The following is a 27,137-nucleotide window of genomic DNA, read 5'->3' as shown; positions in this document are numbered from 1 at the left end:
AGATTTTATTATCCATTATTCTTTACATAAAAGGCAAGTACTAACTAACCACACTGTATATTACACTTATTTTAATTTTAAAAATAAGTTTAGTGTTAATTTTTTTTTTATAAACCCAATTGATAAGCACAATTCATTTTCATAACTTATTTGCTCCACATACTGAAATTAATCAATGTACATAACTGTTTGGTGTCACAAGCTTGGCAATAATTAATATATTGAGATAATGGCGTACTTTGACTCCATCTAACAAGACAAATCTATATGAAAATGTAAGTTAGGAATGCCTTTATCTTTGGCTTTCCTCCCAATATTTATTGATTTTTTATTTTTTATTTATCTCAATTTGAGATCCTCTAAATTAAAAAAATGTTTTTAGATTTTAATGATTTGGGTTTTGCTCAAAACATTGTTATATTTTAATATGGTAATGTTTGGTAATTTAAATTTTAATGAAAATCATATTAAAATAAGATAAATAGGTAGTTATATGAATATAGTGAGTTAGATAACACAAAATATGAGGTTATAAGATGATTCGTTTATAATTATTAAAATTGTGAAAATGAAATGTTTAAAAAATATTAATTTATTTTTTTGTTTTAATAAATATTAATTATTATTATGTTAGTTTTTGGGTATATATAATAATTAATTAGTTAATTAAATTTATTTTGAATAGTTAAAAGGAAATATCTTTATCCATTTTATTTATATACATACGTGACATGTTAAATTTATATTGTAATTGTTTTTGGACTTATCTGAAAAACATAAAGAATATAAATTTTATAGTAAAAGTTCTAGTTTTTTAACTTTTTATTATTTTAAAATTAAAAATTTTAATTTTTACATCAGAAATGGATACTCAGCCACAAAAATTGTATATTACATTTTTTTAATTTTAATTTTATTTATTTTATATATTACATTTTTTAACTTAATTTAATTTATTTATTTTTATTTAAATTAAAGACATGTGAATTTTGAATTTCACTATTTTACAATATTATATATTACATTTCTTTAATTTTAATTTTATATATTTATTTTTATTTAAATTAAAGAGATGTGAACTTTGAATCTCGCCATTTTACATAATAATCAATTAAACTATCTTTAAACTTAATTTATTTTTTGGTAGGTAAGCACCCACGGGAATTTGAACCAGTAACCTATCACAAGGAGTGCCTTAACAATACATCCATTCACGATCAATCCAAAACCTATAGACCTTAATTTTTTTAATTTTAAAACTATAAATATTTTTAAAATTTTCAAAACCTTAAATATAATAAAATATTATAATCTTCACCATTACCATGATCATGGAATTTTAAAAACCAAAAAATTCACCCACTTAAACTACATTTATTATTTTAAAAACCAAAAAAATCACTTCCTTAAACTACATCTATTATATCTTCTAGCTCAAAAGGAAGAATGGACCCCTGAATTAAATCGGTCCCGTGTGCCCTTTTGCAAAGTGTATTCCTTAGTAAATCCCCATCATATCCTTTCCTTGCATTAAATCCGTCTTTTCTGCGCTTATGTAGAGTTTCAATCTTCCGTTGGATTTTGTCCAAGGCCTCGTTAGCTCTGTCATATAGAATGCTGCCATTCAGAAATTCAAATCACTGCGAATGCAAAATAGCTAGGAGAGTCAGGAATGCAATTTAATTTTAATCAAAATAGGTACATAGTACGTGAATTAATGTGAAAATAGCTAAGAAATAGTATGTGACAATTTTTTAATACTATTAGTTTGAATTTTTTAAATATATATAAATCCACATCATTCAGCGCCATTTATATTTTAGTTAAATAAAAATAATTTTATTTTTATACATATACGAAAATTTATATTTTAGGTAAATAATAATAATAATAAAAGTAAAAGTAGTAATTTTGTTTTGGTATATATATAAATAAATTAAATTTCTTCTTATATGTTAATTAATTTATGTTGAATTTAGTTAAGATTAAAAGTTTAGCTTCTCAATAATTTAATGATTTGATTAATAGCTTGAATTTTTTCAGAACCACTAATGATTTGATCAGTAATTTGATTAATAGCTTCAATTTTTACGGAATCACTCTTATGAATCTACAATGGAAATTGCAATGACAGCAGAAACTGACCTCTTTGTTCAAAGAAGAGTCAAACTGATAATTTTGACATTTGACATTGTAGCAATACAAAATGATAACAAATACAAAAGTCATATTCATAGTAAAACAATGCAATTATATTGTATTGTCAAATACATAACGATAATGTAGATTATATATATATATGACCTCTTTGTTCAAAGAAGAGTCAAACTGATCATTTTGACATTTGACATTGTAGCAATACAAAATGATAACAAATTCAAAAATCATATTCATAGTAATTACAACAATGCAATTCTATTGCATTGGCAAATACATAACGATAATGTAGATGCAATATGTATATATATATGTGTGTGGGGACGGGCGCAGCAACAAAACTTACCTGACCATATTACCCAACCATTTTACACCCCACGAAAATTCTTGGTAACCCACCTAATTTAATTCAAACTTCCCACTTCCCAGGGTTTGATTTCCAGTGTAATTTAATTCAAACTTCCCACTTCCAGGGTTTCATTTCCAGTGTACCTAGTCATGGTTTTAATTAAAAGATGTCTCAAAGGAATATACCTCTAAAGGAACACCTCCCAGCTGTAAAAATGGAAATAAGTCTCAAAAGAATATACCTCTAAAGGAACACCTCCCAGCTGTAAAAATGGGAGGCACAGAAAAAGAAAAAGAAAAACACTGTATTTTTCTTCACGAGAATGAAATCTTTTATTACAGAGAATTTCCAATTTAATGTCTGAAATTGATTTTTAGAGTGTGGATAACTAGATGTCTGATTGGATTTGACTGCACAAGAGAGACATTATTGATCTCTGCATTATTCTTTGAACTTTGTTGCGCTGCTGAACAACTGATTCCACTGCAACATCGTCTGTGTCATTTGATTTAACTGTACATGAGAGACACCATTGATCTTTGCACTATTCATTGAACTTTGTTATGCTGTTGAGCAACTGACTCCACAATCATTGTCTGTCTTGAAAATTATGTTAAAAATTCACTTGTCAAAATTGTGATATTTCTCATCACTTCTGAAATTTTTTTACCGTCTGAGATTAATTTTCTATATTGGATAATTAAATGTCTGATTGGATTTAATTGTACAAGAAAGACATCATTTATCTTTGCAGAATTAATTGAACTTTGTTATGCTCTTGAACAACTGATTAAATTAATACTTCTCATCATCAATGAATATCAAATATTTATGTTAACCCTAGATTTAGTAAGGAACAGAGAGACGATCTATCAAGGGGAAATGAGGGATCAAGATTAAATAAACATCTCAAACATTAAATGTTAAGAGGGATGAAGAACAAATCCACAATATCTACTTAAAATGGGTGGGTGGACAAAGATTTGATATTTGGACCTCTCCCAAGAACAAAGACTATCAATCGGTCATAGGATAATCTCAACCTAAATCTATAGTTTAAGTATATTTATAATTACTGCACCAAGAGGAACCACCCTGGTAACAACTCGGTATGGGAAGAGGTGACAGCCCTAGTATGGGAGAGAGGTGACCATTGGTGCAACACCCCGGTAACAACTCGAAATGGGGGAGAGGTGACAGCCCTAGTGTGGGAGAGAGGTGACCATTGGTGCAACACCCCGGTAACAACTTGGTATGGGGGAGAGGTGACAGCCCTAGTATGGGAAAGAGTTGGCTGCCCTGGTATGGGGATTGAAAAAATAATAAATAATAATTAGGTTGAATCCATTTTAACTTTGAGCTCATTTTCTATTTTTATTATTGCCAATGTATGGATGGATATCTATTATCCTCCCATCCCAATGTATAAGAAGACATTACTTTTTTCGTTCAGTTCTTATTAACAATTCTCTTACATATTAATCAATTCACAAATATTTTTCAATGCCCTGTAAATTTATGTATAACCTCCCGGAAGAAGATATTAAGGTTTCACACTCTTATAATGATGTCATAGAACAAAAAAAACAGATTTACAATGATCAAAGTACCTATTAAGTGGCTTCATCCGAATGACATAGGACACCACTTAGAGTAGAATGTCCACTGATGAACCCATCAACAACTCCATTAAGAGGTTAGTCCACCGAAACCAGCACACCAAGGCACTGCTCTTTATTGTGTTGGGTTATGATGTATTATTATGTATTATCTTTTGTTTTTGGCAATCGTGTTTAGACAACAACCATAAATGGGTTAAACCCTTGGAAGAGGAGTGAATGCAATTTGTTTTTTGAGTTTTGTAACTTGTTATTCCAACTTGTTTCATATGTTTACACATACTTATGCTCGGTAACTTTTCCATTGCTGAACAATTCTTTTGAAGGCATGTTGAGAATCCCTTAAAAAGTCATAAAGGAAGAAATGTTTTTTTATCTTGATAATTACTTGTGATTATGATGGTCTTTCTTTTATGTCTTCTTTTATTTTTCTTATCATCAAGCAACTATCAAAACATAAATGCATGAAGATCAAAACAATAGGGACACAAGATGTAGGCTCGTAGCCAGGGTAAACCCCTTCTCCTAGGGGAAAACCCAAAAATTCCCTTCTCTTCCTTTCAATTCAAATGAGACAACCAAGACCCTTTGACCAAGACAAATACCTTCTCCAATCCACCAAGTCAGCCTCTCAGCTATCTTTCTTTCATCCTAACAAAGAGTCAACAAGTTGTTATATCATCAAAGTCAAATCAAGTCAATGCAAACTTTTCTTCAATCAGGATTTCAGCCCTTCTTTTATCTCTGCAACTTCTGAAATCTCGGGCTGCAGTAGCTCAGACCTGCAGTAACCCTAATTGGTAGCACGTGTGACAGAAATTGGGATAATTTTGGTTTTTCTTGCTTCATAATTGTACCTTCCTTCTTTGCTAATGAGACAAACCTTCCTTTTAACCTTTTTCACACTTCTTTTCTTCATTTGTGATTGTAGATCAAACTTCTTGAATTTCAACCTTTATTACAGCTGCAACAACCTTAGCAAACGCTCGCATGTGTGAGTGATGGATGTAAACTTCAGATCTCAATTCTTCTTTTGTCTTCTTAATTCCTCTTAGATGTTTGTCCTTTTCTTTCCTATCTTACTTCAGATCGAACTTATTGTTCCTTCAATGCCATAGTAGGTCGAATGCTTGTTTATATATAGTCTTTGAGGTGGCCGAATCCCTTCAATGAGGTCAACTTGTAGAGAGGGTAGGCTGATTTGGTGGAGGAGGCATGAATGACCAAAACACATGAAATAAATTTTCTTTCTTTGACATGACAAGGACAATGACATATGACTCAATCCTAGAAACCTTCAATGGAGGCTTGACCTAGAAACAAAATACATAAAGCATGAAACCCATGCTTATCAATAATTTTTCTTTTTCTTCCTTTTGATAAATAAATTACATCATGACCCAAATACAATTATGGAGACCAATATTATTAGTTATATTTCTCAACACTACCTACACAATAGAAGTTGTAATCAGGTAGCATGGAGTGTATTTTGTCTGAAAATTATCTACTCGTTGTTCTTTAGTGTTACACTTGTTCATAATTAAGCCAAAGTGTCATGATTCTTTGCTTTCAAGTGGTGCTCCTTCCAATCATGTTGTTACTTGTTCTTACCAAACAATACCCTCGGTTAAAGATTGCAATATCACAACATTGCTTTGGATAATTGTATGTATAATTAAATGAGACAATAATTTCATATTGCATGGTTGAGGGTAATTTATTATGATGGAAATTCATGTACTTTATAATTTGTTGGGTGCACTACCTTCATTATGAATTTAAAATTTCCATTTTTCTCTACACAATTATGTTGTTATTGTTGCTTGACAATGGAGCAATAGGTTGAGTATCTTCACTTATATATTTAACCCAATCAACACTCACTCCTTATGCTATGCATAATTTTGCAATAACACACTTGTGGAACATGTTCTCAATCCATTTTGATTGTTCATACGTGAATTCCATACCTTTGCATCCCTCTGCGAATAGGCATATCATGTAAAATCACAATTTACTAAGTTGATTTTCCTTGGGGATTCTTTGTTGTTGAATAATTTCTACTTCAAAATGTTAGTTTTGCATCTCCTATCAATAAAAATTGCATTTTCACATTGATCCAATTCATCACCACACTTAGTTCAAACTGTTAGGTCCCTATAATACTAGTGTAGCCCCCTTATTGTTATTGTTAGTGTAACACCCTTATTGTTATTGTTGTGCCCATGTAGGCCCCATGTTGTTAATGTTGTGCCCCATACAAGCTCACTATTGTTATTGTTGTACCCTTACATTATTATTGTTATGTAGGCTCTGATTATATTGTGACCCTTTAGACTCCTATGTATTCCAAGGAGGTTTCTCATTTGTATCATCCAATAATTGTTTATTTATGTGATGTAATAGAGGTTTCCCCTTAAAGAGACTAATTTTCAAGTCGTTGATCTATTTTTTCTTCTGTTTTCTGATTTGGTTGCATAACATTTCGTATCAGAGCTTTGGATTCTAGGGTTTTGCTTCTTCAAACATGTCATCGTGGAAATTTCGCTATAACATTTTTTTTATGAGGTTTCAGAAGTTGAAATTTCGACCATGTAGAGTAGAAATCTTGGTGAACTTTGTGAAAACATTCAGATCTTGATTCGCTACATTTTCTGAAATATGGTCTGAAGAAGTTAAAGTTTTTGTATGTTCCAAAATTCATTCTCAAACAGTGTGCCGTGTATCATTTTCAAGGTAGAAGTTTGAAACAGTGACACGTGGCATTCTGTACAATTCTATCTATTAACCAGTCCATAATCAAGTCATTGTGGGAGATTTGGCATAACTATATCTTAAAGAATCCAATCTTGATCTGGCTTGTGGTTTTGGAAAGAAGACTCAAAGAGCTACCATAGACGGAATTTCAGACTTTTGGAGGCCGAAATTACAAAGATAAAACAATTTCAATATCAAGCTCCAACAAAAAAGAAAGAAAGAAAAATGTGAATTTTTTTAAATTTTCATAACTTTTGTTTGAAAAATCAGTCTGAAGTGATTCAAAGGGCTTAGTAAAGCATGGATATCATTATTTTGGTTCCAATATTCCTCGCAACAAAAAAATGAATACTCCTAGTAAGCAACTAGAAAGATTTGTTGTGACACATGAGGAAAAAGAAGAAATGCAACATGATATATCATAATTACGCGACCAAATGCAACAAATTTCGCTCTCGCAAGGAGTAACAAAAAATGGAATGGAAGCTAATATGGATGGTTTGAAGAATGGTTTAAAAGAAAACATGGAAAGTTTGAAGGATGGTTTAAAAGCATACATGGAAGCTAAGATGGATGATTTGAATAATGGCTTAAAAGAAGACATGGAAGGTTTGAAAAGAAGGTTTGACAAAGTTGTTACAAGAAATGCTTCCTAGTGGTGACAAGGTTCTTCATGAAAATCAGGATAAGGATAAAATGAATATCAAATATGATTTTAGAGACTCCAACATTGGGTTTAAGACCCACCACATTCCAAAGATTGATATGAGGAAGTTTGATGGAAATGATCTAGTAAACATGTATACTATAGATAGAGCAGTACTTTGATCTACATGATGTGCAACACACAAAATGTATGTATTGCATCTTTATATTTAGAACCTAATCAATTTGTATGAGATCGATGACTTTGTTCTTGTAAATCACTTATAATCTGGTCAATTTTTACGGAGGAATTGATAGCACATTATGAGGATACAAAGAGCAATACCTTCTTTAGTTAATTGATAAATCTAAAAAAAAGGGTTCAATGGCGAAACACATCAAGGACTTCCAAAGATTGAATATTAAGGTAAATGATATTCTAGAGGAGCATAGGATTGATGTCTTCATAGGGACTTTAAAAGATAACATCCAACATGAGGTTCGACTTTGGGAACATAATTCATTGGAGGAGACATTCAAGGTGGCCAGAAAAGTTGAAAGAAAAATTATGGAAACAAGGAAGTCTACCACTCACAACTATAATGATTGTTTCTGCTCCTAGCCTCCCACAACCTACAAAGTTGACACCACAACAACTAGAGTAAAAAAGAGCAAAAGGGTTTCATTACAATTGTGATAGCAAATACACTAAGGGTCATAAGTGTGCTAAGAAGAAATTATTTTACAAGGATTGTGAAGAGGAGGAAGAAAAGGAACATCAAAAAGAAGAGGATGTACACCAGGATCCAACCCCAGAGAAAGAAGAAATGAATCCGATCATATCTTGTAATGCATTGGCAGGAATTACCACTCCTCAAACTCTCAAGATAGAAGGATATATCAAGAAAAAAAAGGTAATAGTGCTAATCGATTCTGGTAGTACCCATAATTTTATTCATTGTAAGATAACCAAGGAATTGAATTGCTTTTTATATCCAACACCAGAGTGTCAAGTGATGGTTGCAAATGGAGGAACTATAAATTGCTCAGGGAAGTGCCATAATATCAATCTAACCATGGGGGAATATGTATTGAATAGTCCAATGCTTTCCATTCCAATGGGTGGTGTTGATGTTGTATTAGGATTCCAATGGTTACAATCTTTGGGGACGATAACTTTTAATTTTCAAGAACTTTTCTTGAAATTTTCCTGGGAAGGAAAGGAAATTGAATTAAGGGGCATCACAGGGAAACCGGGGAAGATAATAAACTCTAATGGCATGACAAAACTTTTTGAAGAAAGAACAACGAGGCATAATTACACAATTATGCTCACTAGATGTTCAAACATCGAAATCATTTGTTTCTCCATATCTCCAAAGAATCTTGGACAATCATTCCAAGGTATTTGAGACTCCCAAAGGCCTCCCACCTATTCGTGATCATGATCATGCTATTCACTTGATTCCAAGAAGCATTCCTCCAAACATCAGACCTTACAAATATCCTTATACCCAAAAGACTGAAATTGAATGTATGGTTGCAGAAATGCTAGAAACAGGTATAATTCAGTCTAACCAAAGTTTTCTCCACTCCAATAATATTGGTACACAAGAAGGATGGTTCATGGTGTATGTGTCTGGATTATAGGGAGCTCAATAAACTCACTATTAAAGATAAATGTCCCATTCTTGTCATTAATGAATTGTTGGATGAATTACATGGAGCAATTTACTTCACCAAATTGGATCTTCGTTCAGGGTATCACCAAATTAGAATGAAGACTAAAGACATTCTAAAAACAACATTCAAAACTCATGAAGGTCATTATGAATTTCTGGTCATACCTTTTGGCCTTACTAATGCACCTTCCACATTTCAAGGTTTGATAAATTCCATTTTCAAACCATTCCTTAGAAAAAAATTGTGTTATTATTTTTTGATGATATACTAACCTATAGCAATTCTTGGAAGGATCACGTTCAACATGTTGATAGGGTGCTCAACTATTGCAGGAGAAACAATTGCATGCAAAAACCTCCAAATATTTCTTTGGGGTACAGGAGGTGGAATATTTAGGTCATATTGTATATCGGAGGGTGTTAAGGTAGATCCTAACAAAATTAAAGTCATCAAGGAATGGAAAATACCCACAACTCTAAAGCATCTTCGAGAATTTCCCAGGTTAATAGGGTATTATCGCAAGTTTGTTAAGAATTATGGAAAACTAGCAACACCTCTAACAACATTATTGAAGAAAGATCCATTTTTTTGGACTCCTGAAGCAACTAGATCTTTTGAACATCTTAAAGAGGCAATGTTCCAAGCTCTGGTAATAGCTACACTAGACTTCACCATAAACCTTTATGGTGGAATGTGATGCCTTAAAGAAATGGAATTGGTGTTGTTTTAATGCAAGGAGGAACCATTTCTTTTGAAATTTGTTCGATCAAGAAAATGTATTTACACATACCTATTTATGAGAAGGAAATGATAGCAATACTACATGCCCTGAAGCAATGACACCCTTACCTAATGGGAAGACACTTCAAGGTAAGAACATATCATGGTAGTCTTAAATACTTTTTGAAACAAAGATTATCTTTAGAAGAGCATAAAAAATGGGTCACTAAGATGTTGGGTTATGACTTTGAAATCATCTACAAAAAAGGGAAGAAAAATGTTGTTGCAGATGCACTCTCAAGAAGGGATGAGGATGTGGAAGCATTTCTCTATTCCATTTCTATTATCCAACTTGATTGGATAACTGAAGCAAGAGAGAAATGGAAGAATGATAAAGGGGTGTGGACGCTCATTCAAAAGTTGCAGCAAGATCCCAATACATTTGATACATTTATCTGGAAAAATGACTCATTATGGTACAAAGATCGCTTATATCTATGTAAGAATTCCCAACTCAAACAAAAGATTCTTTTGGAATTGCACACCTTTCCTTTAGGAGGGCACTCAAGATTTTTAAAAACTTACCACAGGGTCAAGGAGGAACTTTTTTGGGATGGATTTAAATCTGATATTCAAAAGTTTGCCACAGAATGTTTGGTTTGCCAGCAAAATAAAGTTGAGACAATCAAGATCCCGGGTTTGTTACAACCTTTACCCATTCCAGGTCAGCGTTAGGAGGAGGTCCCAATGGATTTTATCACAGGTTTATTCAAGTCCAAAGGAAAGAGTGTCATCAAAGTGGTAGTTGATAGACTTACCAAGTATGCACATTGTTGTCGCACAGAATGTCTAGGCACCGCCACAACGGCTTAGGTCGGGAGTTGTCACCGTAATCCCCAATCTCTTCGTTTAAGTTGTCTCCCAACAATAGACTAAGGGGGGTAGACCCTACAAAAATGGATGGAAGAAGGACTAGTTGGGAAGCAACTAATCCGAGAGACACAGTTAAGTGACCAAATACTCGTTTTAGATTAAGCATGATTTTAAAGGATTAGATTAGATTTAAATGATTGATACCAGTGACTTAGGGAGTCAACTAACTTGCTGAGTAAATTTAGGACAAGTTTTGGATGGATAATTGTTGCTTGGATGAATAACTAACCTATATGACATGCAATTCCTAAAACTAATGTGAAATGCAGGATCTTGGTCAGTTTTAATTAAATGTCTATGTAAGTTTTAACCCTTCGATCCTTTCTATATTGAGTCTAATTTTGTAGTAAATGGCAGAGAGAAGATAAGGTGAAGCACACAAAGGTGTGATTAACGATACCTCTCCTGAAAATCTAACATACCCAGTGCCTCCGGCGCTGCAGAGGCTGTGGCTTTGATGACTGTAAGGTCATTGTTTTAAGTACTAAGAGAAACAAGTTTCTCAAGCAAAGAGGGATTTGTACCTATCTTTCTATTGACCAAGTTTATGCTTGGAAGAAAATTTTAATTATGCAAGACTAACTTAACATGTAAGTGCACGAGATGATTAGAAGATGTTTTAGTAAAATGAAAAGCACTTAGATTACAAATTTTTTTGAGTTAAATGCTAAGTACTTTAATGAAAAATATCAATTAAACAGATGCTCAAAATACTCAATTTAGGAAACAAAAGATATACGATTTTCTACAAGTCCACAATAGAGTATTCGATAAAAATGTTGATCGCAATTACTTGAAAATTTCCAAACTAAGTATACAAGAAATATCCAATAATTCAAGTAAATAAACCCGCACTTAGAGTTAATTAAACAATGAACGATCTCAATAGATATCAAGCACTAAAATATTTAAAATCCAATGTCAATAATCATGAAACTTAGTCGAAGCATGCAAAAGGCCTAAGAACTTAAATTTAAAAAATTAATTACTAGGAAAAACTAGGAAATTTAGATGCTAATCGAATAAACACTTCAAATAATTTTGGAGTTAAATGATTTTCTAAATAACTCAAATCCAAAAAATATTTCCTTTCCTATAGTCAAACCAATGTTGTTAAAAGCGCGATCGGGATTTAATCGGCGCGGGAAAAAAAGGGAAAAAAAGGGAAAAAATCGTTAAAATCGGGAAAAAATCGGAAAAAAGCGGGAAAAAAATCGTTTGGCACAAAAATATTCATTTTTTTTCAATTTTTTAATATCTAAACCATCTACAACATAAAATAAATACATTGACACATAAATATGATAAAAAAACTAATATATAGATGTTTAATATCATTTCTAGCGCTAAAAATCACACATAACATTGAATCATGTCCTGAATAGTAAGTCCTGAGTCCCAAGTCCAACTCAGCCTCAAAATATCAACAAAAAATATGATAGTGTATCTCATCATGTCATAATGTCATATACAATAAAATGAAAGTCTAATCCTATTGATTTCCTCTGCCCCTCTTGCGAGAATATGGCACAGCGTTCTCTTTCCTCTAGATGTAGAAGCTGGTGCCTGTGCTGGTGGAAATGGCAGTGGAGTCTGACGTGCTCTAGAAGCTAAAGAACTAGTAGTAGCAGCTACAGGAGGCTGAGGTGGACGGAGACCACGTCCTCTACTGGTGGTAGTGGTAGCCCGGGTAGGCGGTGTCACCTCCTCCTCCTGCTCCTCCAACTCCTCCTCCTCCTGCTCCTGCTCCTGCTCCTCCTCCTCCTCCTCCTCCCCCTCATCCTGCACTAACCAATCCTCAGTGGGATCCATGAGAGGCCTCTCGGTCTCAACCCTCCATTCAGCAGTGGTGTCAATCCCATCCAATGAGATGGCTTCCGTATCAGGTGTCTTCTCTAGTTGTTTCACCCACAATCGAAGATTGTAGTAGACATAGACCATGTCATTAAGTCTATGGGACTCCAACCTGTACAAAGTTCATGAAATAATAAATTAATAATTAATAATTAATATTATAAAAAAATATTGTTTAAAACTTTAATGAATTCAAAAATTTATTTGGAAATTTGCAATATTTTAAATGTTTAAGTGTTAACCTATTGCGCTTCTTGTTGTGTATTTTTTCAAATACACTCCAATTGCGCTCACATCCCGAGGAGCTGCATGTTTGGCTGAGGATGCGTATGGCAAGATTTTGCAAAAGGGGTACTCTGCCACCATACATCTTCCACCATGCGTCTACAACAAAATTACAAATAAAATTTTAAATAAACATAAGAAAAAATGGAATTTGAAGAAACAATGAAATTTGAAACAAAGTTACAAAGTACATACTACAAACTAAAAAATACCTGGCATTTTAACCGTCCTATCAATGACAGCCATCTCAAAGCCAAATAAGCCACCTGACAACTTATATTGCTCAATTTGTCTAGAGATCTCCATACGTTCTTCTGAAGATCTCACCATCTTCTGGACACAGGTTAATAATCCTTCCACGACCTCAACATCAAAATTAAACCCACATGCATAAGAAAATGCAGGGTTCAGGAAAAGCCCAGCAGCATGAATGGGACGATGGAGTGTGTTGTTCCATCGCTCATCAATGACGTTCCATAGAAGGAGTTGTCTCTGGAACCCATCATCTCCCTTGTCATCATAGTAGGACCGAATGGCTTCTTTGGCCCTATCCATGGCTTCATACAAATAGCCCATTGCGGGCTTCTCACCATCAACCAACCGAAGAACCTTTACCAAAGGTTCTGTAACAGCGCACACCTCCTGCACTCCCGCCCAGAAGTCCTCCTGGTATGAAACTACTCTGCAGACGGCCTCTCCTTCTGGTTTGCGGCTCATTGACGAAGCACGCCACTCCTCTGAAAGAAACATTCTCTTCAAATCCCACATAGAATTCAAGAGGGATTGAAGAGATATGAAACTCGTCGCAAACCGTGTAATGGCGGGGCGCACCAACTCTTTGTTGTTGGTGCATTTTCTCATCAAGCTAAGCACAGATGTGTGGTTGTAAATAAATTTTGTGATGCTTTTTGATGAGTCAACAACCTCTTTGACAAAGGGAATTTTCCCTATGTCCTCTAACATCAAATCAATACAATGGGCAGCACAAGGTGTCCAAAATAAAGCAGGATGCCTGTCCATAAGCATTCTACCAGCAGCAACATAATTTGCAGCATTGTCCATTATGACTTGGACAACATTTTCTGCACCCACCTCCAAAATAAACACATCCAGCAAATCACATAAAGTTTTTGCATCTTTGATTTGATCAGTTGCATCAACAGATTTGATAAACATAGTCCCCTTGGGACAACTAACCAAGAAGTTTATAAGGGTTCTCCCCTTTTGGTCAGTCCAACCATCTGACATAACAGTGCATCCTGTTTGTGCCCATGATGCCCTAAAATCCTCCAATCTTTGGGTGCAGTCACGCTTTTCATCTTGAAGAAGCCGGCCTCTGAAATCATAAAGAGAAGGGATTTTGTACCCCGGGCCAACACTGGCAATAGCATCAACAGTAGGTTGGAAAAATGGATTATTCCTTACAATGCTGAAAGGAATATCACTCCAGAGGAGAAATTTTGTCATCAACTTGTCAGCTTTTTCTTTTTCAGTTCTTTTTAGCATTGAACCAATAGTTGGTTGTGAACCAGGTGTGGTTCGAGGAACAAAATATGATGATGCAGCTACCGGATTGACTGACGCTGCAGTAGAACCAGTGCCACTTGGCCCACTTCCTTCAGCTGACCTTTTTAGTTGCCTTTTGAGTTCTTCTTTGGCCTCTCTAGTGTGCTCTAATTCTCCCAATGCTCTCATGGCTTTTTGGATAATTTCAGCATTTGTATTTAGACAGGGCCCCACATCATGTCCAGGGATTTGTGCAAGGTGGAACTTCAACCTGTACACCCCCCCGAATATTTCCTTTCCACACAACTTGCAATACAAGTTTTGTCTATCATTCGGAGTTTTAGGGTCACCATATTCCAGAAAGGATCCAATTTCCTTGGCATGTTTGTTTTTGAATTTGCAAACCTATGGAAAAATAAGGATTAGGAAATAGGAATTTAGGATTACAAAATACAAATTACAATTTAGCATTTACAAAATTACAAGTTAATTATTTCCAAAATCCCAATTTCTAAACCCAAGTTACCCAACCAAATGCCAAAAAACAATGAAAATTCAAAAAAAATAAACAATGTTTAAAAAAATGAGAAAATAAAAATAAAAAATTGGTTCTCATAGTCATAACAAATAACCAATCCCAAATCAATGAAAAATTTCAAAAATTCTTTAAAAACAATGAAAAACAAAGTTTTTATAGAAGCAAAACCAAAAAAAATTAATCTACATACCTCTTTTATGGACAAATTGGTGATCTTGGCTTGGATTCCTCCTAAAAACGCTTGGATTCGCTCCCAAATCCGACGGAAACCCTTCAGCTGCTCTCCCTCACCTCTTCTCCTCCTCCTCCGCGCGAACAGCCAAATGAATAAAAAAAAAAATCGATTTTTTGCATATAAAAGCCCGCTGCCCGCGCCTGTCACGATTTTTTCACAAAAAATCGCGATTTTTTCGAAAAAATCGTGTATAAAAAAAATTTGCCGATTTTTATGGATAAAAATCGCGATAAAATCGGCTGGGCGAAAAAATCGCGATTTTCCGATAAAATCGCGATTTTAACAACACTGAGTCAAACTTAGAAAAAAAAATTAAAAATTATATTTTCCTTGACAAAAAAAAAAAATTAAAATTTTCCCTAATCTTTTTGGAAAAAAGATTATAGGCCCTGAAACCCTTATCACATAAACTCAAAAGAACTTAGATTAAAAAAATTTATGTCACACTTAAAAATATTTTAAAGTTAAATGTGACAATGTTTTGTGAAAATTAAAATCTTTTTAAAAGCGCCAAAATAAATATTTTTAATGTGAAAAATCATTTTTTGATTTTTCACATTAAAAAGATTTATTTTGGCGCTTTTAAAAAAATATTTTAATGTTCACAAAACATTATCACATTTAACTTTAAAGGTGAGTTTTTATAAATAAAAAAACAAGATTTAATTCTTTTAATGGGCCAAAGGCCACACAAAAAATTAAATCTAAATGTGAAGGCCTTAAGGTGTCGACTTAAGTCAATGAGAAAGAGAAGGAAAAGCACTAGGGTTGAGAGAGAGAGCGGACAAGCATAGGAGGAATGGACGAGCAGCAAAGGGAATAGCGATGTATGCAGGGCAGAGGAGCGATGGTTTAGGTTGTTGGGAGGAATAGCGGGTTCGGCAGGGAACACAAAGGAACAAGGGGTAGTGAAGGAGATGAGGGAGAAAGGGACGCGTAGGGAAGAACGCGGGAGAGAACGAGGAAGATGTGGTGGCCTGGGTGTAGGCAATATGGACAAGCGGCCGAGATTTGATACAATTTCTTCTAACTCTGGCTGAATTTCTCCTTCTGTTTCAACAGGTGTATCATTCATCTATTGTTAGACTCACTGCTTCATGAGTTTTTCCTCCGATCACCCCAACCCTTGTCATCGGGCACAAATCATATCATAGGCCTGTTTTCCTCCTTTTGGACTATAATTCCATAGGAATTATAAAAATATACTAGTGTTGCTTTAAAATGAGGAAACTACGTTTTAAATGCAAAATACACAGTCGGTGGACTTTTGTTCCAAAGGAACAGAATAACATTATCGACGCTTTTAAAACCAATATAGTGTTAATTCCAAAGAATTACACTATCGGCTATACTATCGGCCCTTCCAGTGTTCCTTTCTCCAACGTGATAACACATAGTGTTATCGGAGATTGCAATCGGCGACTTCAATGTTCCCAATGTTAGGATCCTCCCACTCCGATCTTGCGACGCGTTCAGCTTCGCGGACCCGACAACTTATTCACCCTGCTCTATAGCATTTCGGGTCCAAGCTATCGGAGTTTCAGACTTCGGCGGTTCCAAAAGTCCTTTCCCACTCTACTGGGGTTCTACGATGCGATAATGGTTCAGACCCGATACGGGTATGAACCAGATTCAATAATATTTCAAGTCAAGAAGTTCGTTCAGGCTAAGTCTTTTCACTGGTTTCCTGTGTAAACAAGGTCTCCGCCGCGGAACTCAACAATGCATGTAAGAGGAACAAGCGTGCCGATATATGGAAAAAACCACACCATTAAACTTAAAGCAAGTATTAATAAGAAAAACAGGGCCGAATCACCATTAACAAGGTTCAGAAGTAAAGAACCGCAACCAAATGTACATACAAATTCCAGTGGACAGAGAACCATAAATTCAGATGCAAAGAGAGAGTTTTCAATATGACAATGTCTCCGGGATCAACTCCCGTAGAGAAGTCCTGCTATTTCCTTCTAAAATAATAGATAAAGCCCTCTTGGTCCTTATCCTTTACAAAAGCATGCCAATTACATAGAGCGATTAAAGCAATTATCCATAAAGCTTACTACAGCTTATCCATAAAGCGATTATTACAACTTGATCTTATTCTTAAATTTTATCCTTATCCTAAGCTAGAAAAGCATGGAAATTGATGGCTAAAGGACCCCACTCCTTTGCCTGTAGATTTTTTTTTTTTTTAATTTTTGGAATAAGTTTGAAGATTTTTTCCTCCAAGTCGCATGCTCCTGCATCAGACTCCTGAGGAAAAAATTCTTCATGGGCTCCTGTCCATGAGCTCATCTACAGAACTGCCCAGTTTTTGTAGTATGTTTTCTATAACCCAGGTAGCTTCAGCGATTGGCTGATCCTTCCATTTTACCAAATACTGGAAGTACTCTCGTCCCCTTGTTTTCTTAAACACCTTCTTGTTCAGAATTCTTTCTGGCTGCAATTCCTTTGCTGTGGGTAACTGTTTTACCCAGTCAATCTCTTGGGTCTCTTGATCCTTTTCTGTATCATTTGAAGTTTCACCTTCATACTTGTACAGGTCAGCAACATTGAAAATTGGTGATATTCCAACATCAAGGGGTAACTCAATCTCATAGGCATTTGCAGAAAATTTCCTCAATACTCTGCACGGTCCAATTTTCTTGAACTTCAATTTGTTATACTCCCTCTTTGGAAACCTCTCCTTTCTGAGGTGTGCTAAAACCAGATCTCCAACTTCAAAGTTCACCTCTCTTCTTTTCATGTCTGCTCTGGTTTTGTACTTGATGTTACTATCCTGCAGCTGCTGTTTCACTTGTTCATGTATTGCTTGCATTTCTGAAGCAAAATCTTCTCCCTTTGCACTTCTCATCTCATCTTTTCCCAAGTTTCTTAACTCAAATACTCCTCTTGGATGCATTCCATAAACAATATGGAATGGACTATGTCTTGTACTCCTGTTAGGTGAGTCATTATATGCATATTCAGCTTGTGCCAACACTTGATCCCATTGCTTTGGATGTTCTGCAATAAGGCTCCTTAAAAGATTGCCCAAACTCCTATTCACAACTTCAGTCTGTCCATCAGTTTGTGGATGATAGGCAGAGTTGAAACTTAGTTTAGTTCCCAGCTTCTTCCATAATGTCCTCCAGAAATGTCCAACAAATTTGGAATCCCTGTCTGAGACAATACTTTTAGGCAACCCATGCAATCTTACAACCTCTTTAAAAAACAAATTAGCAATGTGAGAAGCATCACTAGTTTTATAACATGGAATAAAGTGTGCCATTTTGAAAATCTGTCCACTACAACAAAAATTCAATCATTAGCCCTTTGAGTTTTTGGTAAGCCCAAAATAAAATCCATACTTACCATATCCCAAGGCCTATCTGGAATGGTAATGGGATATACAAACCTGTGTTTTGGCTCCTTCCCTTTGCATATTGACAGACTTTGCAAGTTTTCACATACTTCTCCACTTCAGATTTCATTTTCGGCCAGAAATAAAATCTGTTTAACTGCTCATAAGTCTTCTCTACACCAAAATGTCCTGCAAGTCCTTCACTATGTTTCTCTTTGATTAAGTTCTCCCTCATAGAACAATTTGGTATGCACAATTGATTTCTCTTAAACAACAGTCCATCTTGTAAAAAGTAATCCAACCATTTACTCCTATCTACCAAAACAGTTCTTTTACAAGCTTCAAATGCCTCTTTAAAATATGGATGTGTTTCATGCAATTATTTAAAAAAATCAAAACCCAACACTTGGATTTGACTCTCTTGAAATAATACACTTCTCCTACTTAAGGCATCTGCAACTTTATTTGATTGGCCATTTATATGCTTCAAGACAAAATGGAAACCTTGAAGATACTCTACCCATTTAGCATGTTTCTGGCTAAGCTTTGGCTGCTGCATAATATACTATAGTGCATGGTTATCTGAATAAAGTATGAACTCCTTTGACATTAGATAATGCCTCCATTTCTTCAATGACTGCACAACTGCATAGAACTCCTTATCATAAGAAGAATACTTCTTCTTTGAATCATTCAGCTTTTCACTAAAATAAGCTATAGGTTTGTCTTCCTAACTTAATACACCTCCAATAGCTTCTCCGCTGGCATCACACTTTACTTGGAAAGGTTTACTAAAATCAGGTAGAACCAAAATAGGCTTTTCAATGATCTTCTTCTTTAACAGCTGAATTTTTTTTTTTGCTTCAGCAGTCCATCTAAATGGTTGTTTATCTTTCTTTATGGTCTCAATAATAGGAGCATTGATCTTACTAAAATTCTTTATAAATTTCCTATAAAAACTAGCAAGACCATGGAAACTTCTTACCTCAAAAACACTTTTAGGTGAAGGCCACTCCATGATTGCCTTGATCTTCTCTAGATCCATCTTCAGCCCTTTAGCAGAAATAACAAAACCCAAGTACACTAGCTCTTCTTTCATGAATGAACACTTCTTCAAATTCAGCAATAACTTCTCTTGTTGTAGCCTTTGTAAGACATAATTCAGATGTCTCATGTGCTCCTCCTTAGACCTGCTGTAAACTAATATATCGTCCAGATACACTATTACAAATTTATCAATAAAGTCTTTAAAACTCCATTCATGAGTCTCATAAACGTACTTGGTGCATTTGACAACCCAAAAGGCATTACTCTCCATTCATACAATCCCTCATTTGTCTTAAAGGAAGTTGTCCACTCATCCCCTTCTCTTATCCTTATTTGTTGATATCCACTTTTAAGATCTAGTTTTGAGAAATACTTTGCTCCACTCAAGCAATCCATTAAATCTTCAATTCTAGGTAAAGGAAATCTGTACCTGATTGTGATTTTATTGATGGCTCTTGAATCTGTACACATTCTCCAACCTCCATCTTTCTTTGGACTCAACACTGTTGGTACTACACAAGGACTCAAGCTTTCTCTGATTAGCCCTTTGTCAAGCAATTCTTGCACCTACTTCCTAACCTCTTCATTTTCTGTAGGAGTCATTCTGTAAGTTGCTTTATTAGGTAGGACTTTCTCCAGGAATCAAATCTATATGATGGCTAATTCTTCTAATGGGTGGTAACTCAATGGGAAAATCATCAACAATAATATCATAATAGTTCTCCAACATTTCTTGAATTTCAATGGGTAAATCAGAAACTTTAGTAGAAGTAATTATTACCTTGGGCTTGCAAATTACAACAAAATTTACCTCATTCTCTTCAATCTGCTTCAAGTATTCTTTTCCTCCTAGTAACAGAGTTTTTGGATCAGTCTTCTTTCCTGATGCATCTTCTTCTTGCAGAGGCAGCAACGTATGATTGACACCATCCTTTCTAAACTTGTAGGTGTTTCTTTCCCATCATGCATAGCTCCTCTGTCATATTGCCAAGGTCTTCCAAGAAATATGTGACACACATCCATTGGCATCACATCACATACAATTTTATCTTTATACTTACCCAACTGAAACTCCACTTCACACTGTTCATTCACTAATAGTTGATGTCCCTTTTGTAACCATGACACCTTGTAAGGTGTTGGATGTTTCATTGTCTTTAGCTTCAATTTCTCCACCACTTCTGTAGAGACCAAATTATCAGTGCTGCCACTATCAATGATCATCTGACAGCATTTCCCTTGAACCTTACACACTATTCTGAATAAAGTATTTCTTTGTGATGGTTCAACTATCTCCTTTGCTGGCTTGAGCAAAACTTTATTAACTACCAAAGATTCTCCTCTCTCTGGTATATTTTCTTCTTTTGTCACTGTTGTTGTTGTTGCTTCTCCCTCAGCTTGAGCAACAATGGCATCCTCTGATTTGTTTTTTCTTTCTCTAGGCACTCAAAAGCTCTGTGTCCCAGTTTGTTACATCTGTAACATCTTATTTCTTTTCCTCTTCCTCTGCCTCCTCTTCCTTTATAAAAACTCCCTCTACCTCTTACATCACCTCCTGTGGGTGCATGCTGGGTTGATCTGTTTCTAGCTCCGTCTTTAGGTGTTGTAGATCTTCCTCTACCACCTTGACTTCCCCTTCCTCAGAAAGTACCTCTCCCTCTGGCAGAATGCTTCCTCATGAGTTTTTCTTCAGCTCTCAATGCCATATGATAAGCTTCCTCTATTATTTTAGGAGACAATATACTTATTTCATCTTGAATGTCCATCCTAAGACCATTCACATATCTAGCTACCTTCTCATCTGTATCCTGAGTTTCTCTAGCTCTTATGTTTATCTTATAGAATTCCTCTGTGTATTCTTTCACTGTCATAGATCTCTGTCTAAGATTTTGCATCTGTCTGAACAAATTTTGCTAATAATTACTTGGGTAGAAACTCACCTCTTAGCTTTGCTACCATCCTGCTCCAATTCTTGATAGGTTGCTTACCAAGTCTCTTTCTTTCTGCCTGCACACCATCCCACCAAAGCGTTGCATGGCCTTTTAACTTGGCAACAACAAACTTTACTTTCTTCTCCTCTCCTGTTTCTTCATAGTCGAAGAATTTCTCCATGCCATTAATCCAGTCTATCAATTCTTCTAGATGCAGTCCTCCTTTATATATTGAAACCTCGATCTTTGGCCTAGCTGTGGATCTCAACACTGACTGGAAGAATCTCATCTCAGGAGTAACTGCTACAGCTTCCTCCTCTGCAGCTTCAACCTCAGGCTCACTGACATCTCCATCATCTATATTTCTTCCTGTTGTTAGTGCATCCAATCTAGCTTGCATCTATTGCACATCTTTCATCACTTCAACATTTGCAACAAGCTGTCCTCTTCTATCACGTCCTCGTCCTCTTCCAACTCTGAAAGCCATATTAACTTTCCTTCTCCTGTTTCTAAGATTAAATTCAGTGTCAACAGGTTGTTTTGATACTACTAATGGTGGCCTAGGTGTAGGCAATATGGACAAGCAGCCGAGACCTGATATAATTTCTTCTAACTCTAGCTGAATTTCTCCTTCTGTTTCAATAGATGTAACAATCATCTATTGTTAGACTAACTCCTTCATGAGTTTTTCCTCTAATCACCCCAACCCTTGTTATCGGGCACAAATCATATCATAGGCTTGTTTTCCTCCTTTCGGACTATAATTCCATAGGAATTATAAAAATATACTAGCGTTGCTTTAAAATGAGGAAACTGCGTTTTAAACGCAAAATACACAGTCGGCAGGCTTCTGTTCCAAAGGAACAAAATAACAATATTGGCGCTTTTTAAACCACTATAGTGTTAATTCCAAAGAATTACACTATCGGCACAAGATAACACTATCGCGGTACTATCGGCCCTTCTAGTGTTCCTTTCTCCGACACGATAACACGTAGTGTTATCGGAGATCGCAATCGGCGACTCCAATGTTCCCAATGCTAGGCTCCTCCCGCTCCGATCTTGCGATGCGATCAACTTCACGGACCCGACAACTTATTCACCCTGCTCTATAGCATTTCGGGTCCGAGCTATCGGAGTTTCAGACTTCGGCGGTTCCAAAGGTCCTTCCCACTCTACTGTGGTTCTGCGATGCGATAATGGTTCGGACCCAATACGGGTATGAACCAGATTCAATAATATTTCAAGTCCAGAACTTTGTTCAGGCTAAGTCTTTTCATGGGTTTCCTGTGTAAACAGAGTTTCCGCCGCGGAACTCAACAATGCATGTAAGAGGAACAGGCGTGCTTGATATATGGAAAAAACCACACCATTAAACTTAAAGCAAGTATTAATATGAAAAACAAAGCCGAATCACCATTAACAAGGTTCAGAAGTAAAGAACTGCAACCAAATATACATACAAATTCCAGTTAACAGAGAACCATAAATTCAAATGCACAGAGAGAGTTTCAAAGATGACAATGTCTTCTGGATCGACTCCCACAGAGAAGTCCCGTTATTTCCTTCTAAAATAATAGATAAAGCCCTCTCGGTCCTTATCCTTTACAAAATCATGCCAATTACATAGAGCGATTAAAGCAATTATCCATAAAGCTTTCTACAGCTTATCTATAAAGCTTTCTACAGCTTATCCATAAAGCGATTATTACAACTTGATCTTATTCTTAAATTTTATCCTTATCCTAAGCTAGAAAAGCATGGAAATTGATGGATAAAGGACCCCACTCCTTTGCCTGTAGATTTTTATTTTTATTTTTATTTTTGGAATAAGTTTGAAGATTTTTTTTCCTCCAAGTCACATGCTCCTACATCAAGATGGGGCCGCAGGTAAAGGAACCGACGCAGAGGAGAAGGGGACTCAGACAAAGGAATATGCAACAAGCAGAGAGGAGAAAGGGACACCGTAGGAGTGAGGGAGTAAAGGGAATGCGTGAAGAGGGTGCAAGCAGAAGAGTGCACGCAAAAGAGAGGGAGAAGCAAGGCAGCGAGGGTATAGAGTGAGGAAATTGCAGGAATGAGAGACAGCGAGCTGGGAAGAAGCAAAGAAGAGGGGAAAACATAGAAGAAAATAAGGGCTTTGAAATGCAGAAAACAAAGAAAAAATGGAGTTGCAAGAAAGAACATGTAGAGAGAGCTAAGGATCCCACAAAAAAGTTTAAAAGTTTTTTTAATAAAAATTTTCCCATAAAATTCTATTTCAAACTGATATATGTCTACTTCGAATTGTTCCCAGAAATTACTATGAAAACCTCAGATCTGAACCTTTAAACAAATGATTTAGTCGCTTGATCCCTGCACACAAAAGTTTGAGGCTAGATCTTGCCCTCCAAGGCCTAGATCTGCCTCAAACCCCCAAATTTTCTTTGACAAGTTTCAGATCTGAACCTGCACAAAACAAAATAAAAAACCCAAGACCCAATACATATACAAAAATCTGAAAGTAAACCCAAATCGCAAATTAGAAAAAAAAGGGGTTAAATTTTCAGATCTATACACTTATATGCTAGATCTATTAAATCTTAGGAGTATGAGTCCAACTCTGCTCCCAGATTTATAGATTTGAGACTCTTTCTAGTCAGATCTACAATTTCGCACAATATTTTGAAGATGAATAATTTTTTAAGTTTTAGGTACTAGCCCAGGATACCCCTGCAAGATATAATTCGTTAGATAATCTACGAATTTTATTCTGGAAGACTCTCCAAATCATAAATTTTGGGATTCGGCTGGTTCAACCGAGAAACTTCTCCAAACGCCAAATATTTATAAATCAAATGATTTCTGCACACTTATAAAATAAGTCATTAAACCAATAGAAGTTAAAATAGCTATTAAATCTTTAAAGATTGGAAATACCTGGTAATCAATTAAAAACAATGTTCCACCAAGGTTCCGGGACGAGGGGGCGAGGGAGCGAGGGGGCGGGCGGGAGCGGCCTATGCAAAAGCTCCATACCGTTTTTTAGGAAACGTGGGGGAGCGTCAGGGTCTTAAAAATTTATAAATATAAAATATAATTATTAATTGAGTCCACTATGACAATTTGGGTTGAATTGAAAAGCTGCAAAGCATGATCATTGATATGAATTCCTGGAGCAAGAAAGCAATGAATTTGAAAATTTACACAATCCTTCTTAGAAGAAAACTTAAACATAGAGAGAACTCAGAACTATAGTGGATTATGTATAATGATTTTGAGAAACTGGACTTCTAAGTTCTTGACATATTAGTTAGGCAGGCCGTAGATTTTCAACTGATAATATTAATATATGAATAGCCTATTTGGCAATGCTTCCATAGGACTAGCCCATAGGTCTGATATACCTTCACAATTCTGTTTTAGATACTGCTAACCTAGAGAAAAAGTCTAAAAGAAATCATTTTTGGAACTTGGACTAAACGGAACTTGGATGCTTTTTCCACAAGTAAAGACCATAGGCCTAATATAGTAATAGGCTGACTGTCTATTGTTTATTCAGTTCCCAGGTAACCATTGCGACAGCCATAACCTTGTGCCATAGATTTTTCCATCGGCAATCTCATGCAAAAAATGATAGACACGTAAGTGGAAGTTACTTTCTTCTTTTCATGTTGTTAGACTGCTTAGTTAGTTTCCATTTTACAGATCCTGCTGGTTTCTTTCTTTGAGTGATGTTTAATTTGAACCCTTTAAGTTCTCATGGGATCAAAATTAGATGTCAAGGCAGAATTTTGAGAAATCATATAGGAAAGTAGTTGGGTGGCTGGTGGAATATTAACATTCTGTATTTTAATCAGGTCTTATTATATCAACAATATTATATTTCAGTCAGGTCTCATCAACACAACGCATGGTAGTCAAGGAGGCAGTCTTTTAAGTTTTTACAAGTCGGATTTTTCACCCATACTTGTGGTTAATTGGTTCCTGGAAACAAAATAGTCAGATCCACTTTTCAGAACATGTGACAATAGGCTCTTTTCCTAAACCTACTATCACCATGAACAGGGAGAGCCCATATTGAACCGATTCAAGGTCTTGGTTTTCTAGCTTGCACTTTCAACTAATTGTATTAATTCACTGACTTTTTTTAGGTAATTTACCTTTTGTATACAATTCCTAATACAATCAATAATGATACAGGCACTGTTTATTAAAATCCGAACAGTGAAATCCAACGCTGTGAGTGGAGCGCTCAGCGAACTTGCAAAGGCAATGAGTGTGTTGTTCATGGTTCAAGGTGCCATTTTTTATAGCATGAAACAACGATTTCCAAAACCCTAAACGTTAATTAACTCTTAATTAAAGATTAAGTTCAACATTTAGTTAATTAAAATGGTTTTTAATGCATTAAAGGTGTTGCCACGTCCCCCCTCGCCCCCCCACGTCCCCTCTCGTCCCCCCACGTCCCCCCACGCCCCCTCACGTCCCCCCACGTCCCCCTTTTGGAAACGCCCCCTCAGGGAAGGGAAACGTTTCCCTGGCACGTCCCCCCGAGTTTCCTCCATTTTGGGAGCGTGGGGAAACGTCCCCTACTCGTCCCAAGTCCCGGAGCGCGGGGTGCGAGGAAACTAGACTCCTAGGGAGGGGGGCGAGTCCCCGTGGAACACTGATTAAAAATCTTAATGCTACCTTAAGACTCTACAACTTAAGCAAGATACATGTGCAATAGATTTATCTACAAGAACTATTAACCAACAACTTATAAATAAGATTAGAAAAACTTTAAATACAAGTTACCAAAAATACTAGAGAAGAACACTGCCATAAAGTAAAACTCCAAAGACTTTGCGTTGTATTATTCCAGAAAAGTTTAGAAGAGCTTCAAGAGTTAGTACACGATTCAATGATCAGATATTTTCAAATGAAAAATGACCTCTAATTTATAGATTAATTATCCAATGGTTAGTTGGCTTGATCCCCGTCAAATTAATCTCGACCATTGAAAAATATTTAATTATCTTTTAATCTCCTTCGTCGAAATTATTTTATTTTTTCGAGGAAATTCAAATTTTTTATTTAATTGAATTTTAATCAACTCAAAATTAATTATTTTGAGTTGATTTCTTCAAAAAATTGACTTTGACTTAGCTACCAAGGCCTAAGGGTCTAAAATACCTTGAACTTGTCAATATTCCTTTGGCCAGGGATCTCCAAAAATTAATTCTTCTGGAACTCACGAATTTTTTTATTTTGAAAATTAATTTTCTTTATGACTTAAATTAATTAACTTTATGGCTTATAATGTAAATTTATTTTTGCCAGAAAAATTAATTAATTGAGTTATGATGGATTAATAATTTTTCCAACCCTCAAATAATTTAGCATCATAGTGTCTAAATATGGGGATCATGCACTAAAATATTTTTATACATCAAGACATACAATTTAATACATGAAGGGAGAAACACTCATTCGTAATAATTTACCAATTCTGCGACTCAAATATGATCTAGTAGACCAAGTAATTTGTAATAAAACAATTTAACAATT

The 27,137-nt window shown here is 35.4% G+C and overlaps 2 protein-coding genes across 4 annotated transcripts in view; both read right to left on the bottom strand.

Annotated features, from left to right (window-relative positions):
- LOC149176852 (uncharacterized) overlaps positions 1–27,137 on the bottom strand; it is a 338,345-nt gene that overhangs the window by 44,691 nt on the left and 266,517 nt on the right. The gene's annotated exons all lie outside the window — the stretch shown is intronic.
- On the bottom strand, positions 1,407–13,133 carry LOC149176853 (uncharacterized). The gene is made up of 3 exons (XM_089423868.1): positions 12,963–13,133; positions 12,398–12,832; positions 1,407–1,617 (listed from the first exon to the last, which is right to left on the bottom strand). Exons 1-3 carry the CDS (start codon positions 13,088–13,090, stop codon positions 1,407–1,409), a joined length of 774 nt encoding a protein of 257 aa, XP_089279994.1. The 5' UTR covers positions 13,091–13,133.

Source organism: Pinus tabuliformis, chromosome 4_1, assembly GCF_031772625.1.
Source record: "Pinus tabuliformis cultivar Carrire ecotype Pingquan chromosome 4_1, CPIR1, whole genome shotgun sequence".
NCBI lineage: Eukaryota > Viridiplantae > Streptophyta > Pinopsida > Pinales > Pinaceae > Pinus > Pinus tabuliformis.
Note: the sequence above shows the minus strand (reverse complement) of the source record. Positions and strands in the feature narration are given on the sequence as shown.

What these genes read in the sequence shown, in the direction of transcription:
- LOC149176853 (XM_089423868.1), bottom strand. Translation starts at nt 13,090, where the DNA reads ATGTATGGTGGCAGAGTACCCCTTTTGCAAAATCTTGCCATACGCATC. An exon ending in CACAACAAGAAGCGCAATAG is followed by an intron (nt 12,833 to 12,962) that starts GTTAACACTTAA and finishes AACTTTGTACAG; the next exon opens with GTTGGAGTCCCATAGACTTA. An exon ending in TCTAGAGGAAAGAGAACGCT is followed by an intron (nt 1,618 to 12,397) that starts GTGCCATATTCT and finishes TCTGAATGGCAG; the next exon opens with CATTCTATATGACAGAGCTA.